The 9,574-nt window shown below is 39.6% G+C and overlaps 1 protein-coding gene across 1 annotated transcript; it reads left to right on the top strand.

Moving 5' to 3' along the window:
• Positions 1 to 243: 243 nt before the first annotated feature.
• Positions 244 to 6,538, top strand: RNF138 (ring finger protein 138, E3 ubiquitin protein ligase; the record flags this gene model as incomplete). Its single annotated transcript, XM_008947185.1, has 6 exons — positions 244 to 409; positions 1,943 to 2,058; positions 3,512 to 3,580; positions 4,062 to 4,167; positions 4,993 to 5,100; positions 6,470 to 6,538. Coding segments are annotated over 6 exons (634 nt in total), but the record flags the coding sequence as incomplete, so codon positions are not given.
• Positions 6,539 to 9,574: the final 3,036 nt, after the last annotated feature.

The following is a 9,574-nucleotide window of genomic DNA, read 5'->3' on the forward strand; positions in this document are numbered from 1 at the left end:
AGTCACACCGGCCTTTAAATAGTAAGGTCTTTACCTAAGTTCATTAGCAGGTTCCCCTAATTTCTGTCTGCTTCTTTGCAAACACCGTTATTACATTCTGCTTATAAAGATTTGTATTCAGTAGACTATGACTGTGATATATCCCATTTTTTTCCCCTGATAACCACCCAGCTCTCTTCAAGGGCACAGTATCTGAGTCTCTTCACTTGGCTAACCTGTGTTTGTGGTAACATTTCGATTTAGGTTTTGCAGAAAGTGCTTCTTGACAGCTATCAGAGAAAGTGGAACACATTGTCCTCTCTGCCGGGGGAGCGTGACTAAAAAAGAACGAACGTATCCCAAAAGGGCTCTAGATGTTGAAAACAGTATGAAGAAAGCTTCTGGGGGCTGTAGATGCTGTGAGAAGCAGGTAGAGTAAAACTTTACAAAAAAAAGTTGGAGACGTTTGTCTTGGTTTTGATCCGACTCACTTCTGCTCTGTGTTGTTCTTGCCTTGGAGCTAAAGAGCCTGTAGAAGTTTGAACTTCACTGTGTGTTGTTTGTACATACAGTAGTCATGCAGTGCCTGCTGGGTGTGCCTAACAGATGTAAACTGAAAGATCTATAAAGACTTTTTAAGTGGAGTGCCAGTTTTTCCCCAAAACAACGAGAAATAGCTATAAAATGTAACAGCTGGATGTAGCTATAAAATTGGCAAAAGAAAAGGTAGGCAACTGAAAGTGAAAGTTGCAGATATATGGAAAACATCAGAAACTTTCACTATGTAAATGAAAGTGCTTAGAGCTACTGTAGAATTTTAACTGAAAACCAAAATATACAGGTTGATTGCTCTTGTTGTACATACAATCAGAGATCATTCCCCCCTGCCCTATCAGTCTGGTTACATTCCCTTCATTCCCTTTCTAAAGGGGTCATTATTTTCAGAATATTGGGTGAAATCTTGACCCCCACTGAAATCAAGAGTAATCTTTCTTCTGGTGTAAACAGATGCAGGATTTCTGCCACACATTTTGTTCACATCAGACTGCATGAAATCCACGTAGTTTTCATGTTTGTTTCCTTTCACCTGGGACTTCATTCTGCCAACCTGAAGATTAGCACTGGTGGGAGGCCAAGCTGCTTGCTTTATTCCACAGGATTCACTAGGATGAAGAGCTGGGAGAAAGAAAGGATAGCAAGCTGGTAAACCAGAGGATGAACCAAACAGATCCTCAGAAGAATTTTAAGGGAAATTAAACTTAGGCACAGGCATGTCAGATGTGATTGTGTTCAGCCTCTAAACCTGTGGGCACTTTCTGACAGTGCTGTTGGACCTGAAATTCTGATTTAGGGCATGCCCAGGACAGCTGTCTTCTGTCAAATCTAAGCAAATAATTGTCTTGCCTTGCAGTTCAGGTGGATAGGCAGCCTTAATTTGTTTCTCATTTACCCCTTTTGTTGTAGTTGGGTTTTTTTCCATCCCCTCTCAAAGAGAAAAGCCATTTATTCTCAGAACATACCTAATCCCAAAAGATTTTGCTCTGCCCAAGGTAACAGCAAGCCAGAGAAGACTGAAGGAGCAGTGGTGCTTATCCCATCCTCATGGCACCTCTCTGTTGTAGCTCTTCAGGTGTTGATCCTGGATGTGGGAGGTGTAGCTCCTATGACTTTGTTTCAGTTAAATGGAGTTTGCTCCTGTCTTTCACCCCTGAGGGAGCTCTCAGATGCATGGCTGTTGGGGGTTTGGGGAGTGAGAATGTTCTCCAGCCTCACAGAGGGAGACCTCTGTGGAAAAAGGAATTGAAGATCTCCTGTCAGGGAGGGAAGACACAAGTTCTGGTTTCTGCTGCATATGATGTCCATGTAATTCCTCCACACGTTGCTTTCTGTTGACAGAACTGACTCTTCCTCCTATCCCTGGATTGTTCAGTATAATTCCAATAATCTGGCATTTCATTTGCAGGTTAGATTTTCGTGGATGAGGCAGCACTATAAAACATGTAAGAAGTATCAGGATGAGTACGGTGTTTCTTCTATTATCCCAAACTTACAGATTTCCCAAGATTCAACAGGGAACAGGTAATCAGGGTGTTTTACATTTCACAATGCACCTTCTTTTTGTTTTCCAGGGCATGACTTCTTTTTGCAGTAATTATTGTCCATATTTTTGTGCTTCAGACAATGACAGGTTCTCCAGGTCTTTCTCTTTACTCTTGGCCTACAGAAGAAAACCATTCTGCATGATGGTTTGGACTGTCCTCTAGGGACTCTCCTAAAAAGTGTATAGTGTTTGTAGCTTGCTTGCCTTGCTTTGCCAGCATTTGAGCAGCTTGCTTAGTAACATATTTCATAATATTTAGCTCCAGGGAAGTTCCTTTCTTTTTTTATGTTCCCCCTCCCCTTTCCCAGGTCTATTTCAGTGAGTATCCTGTTTCTAAAGGTTACTGTGCAAGCTTTTACTTTCTGACTGAATTTATTTTGAACTGATCTCTTACTAAAATGTACAAGGAACTATACAGTCTGTTACACACTGTAAAATACATATGAGACTTACCATTTGTTTTCAGTAAAGCTAAAGAACCTTCCCTTTCATACCTTCTCATTGATGTATTTGGTTTGGGTTAGGTATTTGGTTTTGCAGACTTTTTTTTTTTTTACCTATTATCTTCCTTGGGCTTTATTATACAAAGCCTGTCCTGTATTTACTTTCTTTTGACTTCTGTTTTCTGTTTTTAGCAGTCTGAACTTCTCTGTGTTTGGTTTTCAACCCACCAGTATGCTGAAAGCAGAAGTTTAAGCTGTTAGCATAACTCGCTGCAGCAATGTTTCACCAAAGTGTCTGGATGTTTTGTCACTAATTATTGACTATGCTGCAGTAGAATACCTGTGCTTATAATATTGCAGAAGTATTAAAAGAAATGTTCTGTGACCAGATTTGTGACTGTCAATATCCATGTTCTTAGAATGGTCAGTGTGTCTGACCAGTTTCCTCTGGCTTAGCTAGTGGTGGATAGATGGTCAAATTTACTTTCTAAAACATTCTTGTTTGTTATTCTTACTGTAAGGAATTAGTTGATTTTGTGCTCAGCATAAGAAAATTTCTTCCTGTAGCTGAAAGCTGTAAATTATTTGTGTAAACTCGTGGCAGTTAAATGCCTATTTACATAGTCCTAAGTAAAAAAGCCTTTGCAAATGCTACTTGTGTCACACTCATGGAGTTCATAATGCTTTTGAGCTGCTTGGCTGTAATCTCCATTAGCATTTTTGTTGGCTAAATGTTTGCTGTATTATTTACCACTTCCCTAGAAAGCTGGGTGGTATTCACCAGGGCTCACCGTGGTAAATACATACTGGGACATACCTGGATCCAAAGGAAGAGCTGTGGGACTTAAAATGTGTGCCATAGTATGTTATGCCTTGACCTTTGTGGCATTTAATGGATTTTCTCCCCACTACTGTTAAACTTTAAAAAATGTTGATAGTGGAGTAAAATAATTGAATTTTTTCTTTTTCCCCATGACTTTATTTAAAGTAGCAGGAGTGATGCAATATCTGGTAGTGCTGAGATGGCCAATAATCAAATACTTCAAGGAGAAACAAGGTAGGCTGCTTAGTTTCCTACAGCTATTATTAAAATAGGTCCAGACAATCACAATGCAAACTTTTAGTAACTTAAAAACCCAACCATACAAACACCTACAAGAAGCTGTATTTAAAAATCCCTGTAGTTTCTGCTACGTTTGCATCTGCATGGCAGAATTTGTATTTTTCAGTACTTTCCTGAAGAACATGCAGTAAAAGGTATTGCCAGTGAGAACAAGGTGCAGCTGCAGTTTGAACAAAAGAATTTTGTTCAGGTCTCAGAAGAAGGCATTTAGGTGTGCCAATAACTACTGTGCTTTAAAATTGCCATTTGGAAGTAGCACTGGAACTGCATAAGATCCACTGCTGTGTCAGTGGGGTGGTTTTTGTTGTTGTTACTAAAATAAGGGGAAACAATGACAAGCTAACAGCTGAATTAAGCTTTCTGCAACACAACTTCTAAAAGTTTTCTGTTTAATGCTGTGTGTTTCTCTTTGCAGTGGACACCCAACCTTCAAATGCCCCCTGTGTCAGGAAGCCAACTTCACCAGGCAGCGCTTGCTGGATCACTGTAATAACAGACATCTTTATCAGATAGTCCCTGTAGTAAGTAGAGTTGCTTCTGTTTGCTTCTTAAGCCACTTCCACTATAGTTGTGAACAGTTTTAAATGTGCAGTAGCTGCTCTTTAGCTCAAGATCACTGCAGTCTGAGGAAGACAATATGCTTAAGGCACTGCATTCAGCTTGAGGAGTGACTTTCATGTGAGAGTGTTTTTTTTTGTCCAACTTCTTGCCAGTTCTAAGACATTTCTGACTCAGCTGTCTCATTTTTCTTGATGTGAAACAAGCTCAGTTTTTGAGCCTGGCACTTGCTCTTCATTTAGTGATTCAGATCTGTTTCTATAGAATCCCATTTGTAAACTAGCTGTTGTTTCATGTGAAACCTACAGCTACTTGAAAAGTTATCTAAGGTAATCAGACTGAAGGAGAAATATCTGTGTGGTTTTCTTTTCATCTTTGTAGGGTGTGTTAATTTTTCTTTCAGCTTATTTGATCATCTCAATTGTATGAAAATTCTCCAAAACAATAACTAAGATGCTGTAATCACTTTCTTTTCTAAATTTTAAACAACAGAATTTGACAAAAAGTCTGCCAAACAAACATGATAATCCTCCACTCCTAAGAGAGTCACTTAAAAAAAAATTGGCAAATTGAAATAGAATTTTGGCATGTTACACAACCAAGGAAAAATCCACTTAGAACTGTGATTTTAGGTGAACATCTCCTACTGTATTTTACCATATTTTGATAGTGGCTGAGTAATAGATGAGTTACTCCTGTAGGATATGTCTTCAATGCATTCTGTGTTACCAATAACTTTTCTTTTTTCCCCCAATTCTCTCTTCTTTCTCCTTCCCCTCTGAATTCAGATCTGTCCTATTTGTGTATCTCTTCCTTGGGCAGACACTAACCAGGTTACTAGGAATCTTGTGAGCCATCTAAATCTAAGACACCAGTTTGACTATGGAGAATTTGTGGTAAGCTTTTTGTTCTTTCATGTGTAGGGGAACAAATGGTAACTTTTAATAATAATTTTTTTCTTTTTAAAAAAAAAATCCAAATAAAAAGAAATTGTACCAAGCTTGTTTGTGTTCTGGGCATACTATGTTCCTGCTTTGTACAGAATTCAGGCCTGTCTGTCCTTAAACTTCCCATTATCAACATCAAGTGCTACCAGGAATAGACATTGTCAACAATTAGTGCTCCAAATGGGTGACCTGAGTCTTTAGCTTAGTGTTCTCAATCAGGACAATTTGTTCCTCCACAAGGGTTTGTTACTGGTGCTTCAGGGCGAAGTAAAATAGATGCTACTCTGTTTTATTGACATTTCTGACCTTGTATGGTAGAAATTGCTAAATTATAATTCACAGGACTCAAAGTGCAGCCTGGTTAGCAGGTATTGCCACTGCACCCTCTCTTCCAGGCTGTTGGGAGAGAGGCTGCAGTGTGACAGGTGAAGCTGTTGTTCTGGTTCCCTTCTTTCAGGCTGCCTTTGAGTAAATGACCTTGGAGGAGATGCAGAACTTTATCCACAGATCTAGTCAGTGGCCAACCAGCTGAGTTGTGCCTGTGGGAGCAGAGAGCTGGAGAGCTTGTGTTGTGCTTCCTGCAGAGTTTGGCAGGCTTTGGGGCACACTGCTTGAGCTTCCTGTGGGACAAGCCTCACTGCTTAAAGGTGGCAAAGGTGCTGGATGTTGCCCTTTGTGAGGAGTGATCTGTGGCACAGGCACGATGAGCAAGGAGACTGACACAGGGGGTTGAGCTGCTCAGCAGGAGTCCATCCTGCCTGTAAAACCAGTGGGTGGGATTCTGCTTTGGGGAAGCTGCCAGAACTGCACTAGAGAGGTGCAGAACTCTGGCATGTTAACAAGCTGGGGGTAACTCTTCAAAAGTAGCAGGCTTGGCCACCCATCTTCTGCAGTATGTGTTTGCTTTCTCACTTTCAGTGGCATATTCTCAACAATTTGTGATGACTGGTGTTGGGGGATCTCATTTGGGTTTTATGAATGGAGGATATTATGGCCAGTTGGAAGCCCTGCTATGAGAGTTGAATGACACAGTCAGCTTCCCTAAGCTGGCTGTTCTGTAATGTAACTGAGCCAGGAGGAGATGGACCTTTCTGCTTAAGCCATGTCCCACTCATCTGATTCTTCTCCTGTCTCATGTATCTCTTGGTGCTTGGTTAAATAAAAGGTGCTGAGCAACAAAAGCAGTCATCTAGCACACATAAAGATGAAGAATCTTCATCTGGGTGCCAATTCCTATGTGAAAAATTAATAATTAAATTGAGGACTATGCTACAGCTTGAATATTTGTCCATTTTGATTATGTTTTTGTTTTGTTCAGAATCTCCAGCTCGATGAAGAAGCCCAATACCAAAATGCAGTTCAAGAATCCTGTCACGTGAACTTTTAAAGTCCAGCCCCTGCTCATCTCACTGATTACCCAAGAGAAAAAAAAACACATCAATTCTGTGGGTGGACTGAAGTGTAAATTGCTAAAAATGGTATTCAGTAGCCACTTTTCAGGCTTTTTTTTTTCATGCTCATAAGGACTTCTCAGAAATGATTTTGTTGAAACTCAAACTTGACATCTTCACTGAGATTCGTCCCTGTGGAGTTAGGAACCTTTGTGGAACTTCTCACTGTTGTCTTGATAGACTAACTTCTACTCCTCTTGTTACTTACACCATTTCTTTTATTAATGTCAGATATTTTAATTCACCAAAAGCAACTTTGGAAGTATCTTTAGAAAGACATGCAAAGATATTCTGTTGCACTGATGAGTTTCTTTAAGTTCTGCTGTCATCTGCTAAGGTATCTATGAGAGAGTTTTTTTCTCTTCCTGCCCAAGGACAAAGTTTTATTTGATGTTGTAGTGTTTTTGTTTGGGGTTTTGTTTGTTTGTTTGTTTTTTACTGTTACTATGTGAAGAAAATAACAACTTAAAAATACTTGTTTTCTATAGATCAACCTGCAGAGCAGGCTGGTGGTTTTTTTTTTTCACTTTTCATTGAGAGAGTGGTGCCATTGCCTAGGAATAATTGCATCTATTTTTCCCCCTCTTGGAGCATAACTGAAATGGGATGCTTGTTTCCTAAAGTGGTGGGTGAGGAGTTTTCTCTGTACTCCCAGCTACTAAGGAAGTTGACATACTTTCTGAGCAATCCATGGTGGCATGCAAAACATGTACATTTTTCTGTGACCAGCTAGTTTTTCATTTTGTTAGAGTTTAAGAACTTCTGTTGTTGCATTTGGAATTCAAGTTTTTGTCTGTCCTGCCTTCCATGGAAGGTTTTGTAACTAGAGAACTAATTGACCTCAGACCTACCAACACTCAGAAATTAACTTTTTTATTTTGGTGAGGCTGTTTACAACTTGGACATCTGCATCCAAAGACTTGAAAAAAACAGTTGAAGAAAAACTTGCTCTAAAATAGTTACCAACATATTTAAGAGTTCCTGTTCTAGATTTCAATATTCCTGGCAAACAGAGCAATAATGCAATTTTGGCTTTAAATGGAAAAGCCATTTGTAAAAGAACTTTAAGGTGGTTTATTGAATACCAGTGGGAAGAGGGGAAAGAAAGCTGCACAGCTTACACTTTGGAGGTTTTAACAGAAACTGTCCTGAGCCTTTTAGGACTCTCTTTATCCTGTGTCACCATCACACACTGTCAAACCATTATCCTTAATGGGTGTGGTGTACATGGTGGGAGACATTTCCAGTCATTTTCCTGGTTTCCCAATGATACCAGTTGTGCAGCTGAAGTACAATCTGTGCTCTGGTTCCCATTTGCTCTCCAAAGAGAGGTTTTGATTAAATACTGGGATATCTCATGCTGCTAAACTGGTAAGGTTGAAATGCCTCACTCTGCAATGTAATGTCTTTCAGGACTGAATCCTCATTCCAATATGTTGAGTGTTGGAACTAAAATGCTTCACACTGTAACTTGACATTTAAATCTTACATTTTTTTTGACAGTAAAACATTACTGAAGACATAGCTGGCTAAAATACAGAGAAAGCTGGCTATTTCACAAACAGCTTATGTCCTTTTTGTAACAGCTTAACATGTCCTGCATTTTGTTCCTGGCTTGATCCAGGATTTTGACAGCAGGCCACGCTTTGATGCTGTGCTCCAGCTTCCCTGGTTGACCCCCATGCTGTTGTCTGCTTATTCTCACTCATCCATCAGCTCTAGTGCTTGTGTGACCACGTACTGATTGGGGGTGGTTCACTGGTCCAACTGAAAAGGTAGTTTGGATTCTTCCTTTCTCTTTTGCTCTGTAAAGCCAACTATGGAATAGTGCCCTTAGAAATGAATTTCAAGGTAGCTTGATGCTGAAGTTTTAGCTTTTTAAGAGGAGAAGGCATACCGTGGTGATTTTAATACTGCCTACATTTCCTAAGGAATTTAATAGTTCTATGTAAGTTTAGTTAACTTTTTTAGATTCAATGAAATATTTTTATGATCTGGCAATAAATGCCTACAGCCAATACAGATTCAGAATGCCTCATGGACACTGGAACTTGTTCTCTCTTTTACTTGAACATATCTTGAGAGTTGCAAGTGAAATTACATCTATTTTAAAACTCTGGGAAACAAATTTTTCTATAGCAATAATTAGCTGTCACTCAATGTGTAGTTGCTGAGCATTTTAGTCACATTTCAATGTTGAGAGACTTGAATGCACATTTTAAAGCAACAAATGTGTATAAATGCAATATATAAAAAAAACAAACAAACAACAACTTGCAAAGGGTTGATCCTCTATTTGCACGTGTCAAAAATCTGTATTGGCAGGCACTGCCTAGCTTGAGATTTTGTACTTTTAATAGAAAAAGATTACATCCAATACTTTCACTAGGTAAGCGTTGAATGAGAACAGACTCTGTTGAAATATGCTGCTGCTGGCCATGGTCTTTCTCACCAAAACTGGGACATGCCCCAAAAAAAAAAGCTGTGTGCTCGTGCTGGGTGATGCTTGTACTTGAACCGTGCAGTCTTTGCCAGGAGATTGCTGTTGGACAGTGTTTCCATGTTCACGTTGTGTATGGCTTTGATCTTATGTCTGAATTGTACCTTCTGGGTTTTTTTTTCTCCTATTAAAGTATTTTATTTTCTGTTTGTCTTTTTGTTGCATAATAAAGGTGATCAGTTCCCTTCATGCTCCGTTGTCCTTTCCAGATGCTTTCTGAGCTGAAGTACGTGGTTGGTTGTGTGGCTGGACACTGAATGGTTGGAGTGGGATGTGTGCTGCTGGAGCTGAGGGGCTGTGGCTCATCACCCATTCCTGAGCTGACCAGTGGCTCATTAGCACATCTTAAGATCCTTCCATGAAGCTAAAAAGTTGATAAATTGGCCAAAATTGGTTTCATACTTCCTTTCTTCTGTTCCTATGTTGCTGTCCTATGTAATATTAATAGAGAAATAACATCCTAAAAGGAGAG

This window comes from Merops nubicus, unplaced genomic scaffold (assembly GCF_000691845.1).
Source record: "Merops nubicus isolate BGI_N331 unplaced genomic scaffold, ASM69184v1 scaffold11229, whole genome shotgun sequence".
Taxonomy (NCBI): Eukaryota; Metazoa; Chordata; class Aves; order Coraciiformes; family Meropidae; genus Merops; species Merops nubicus.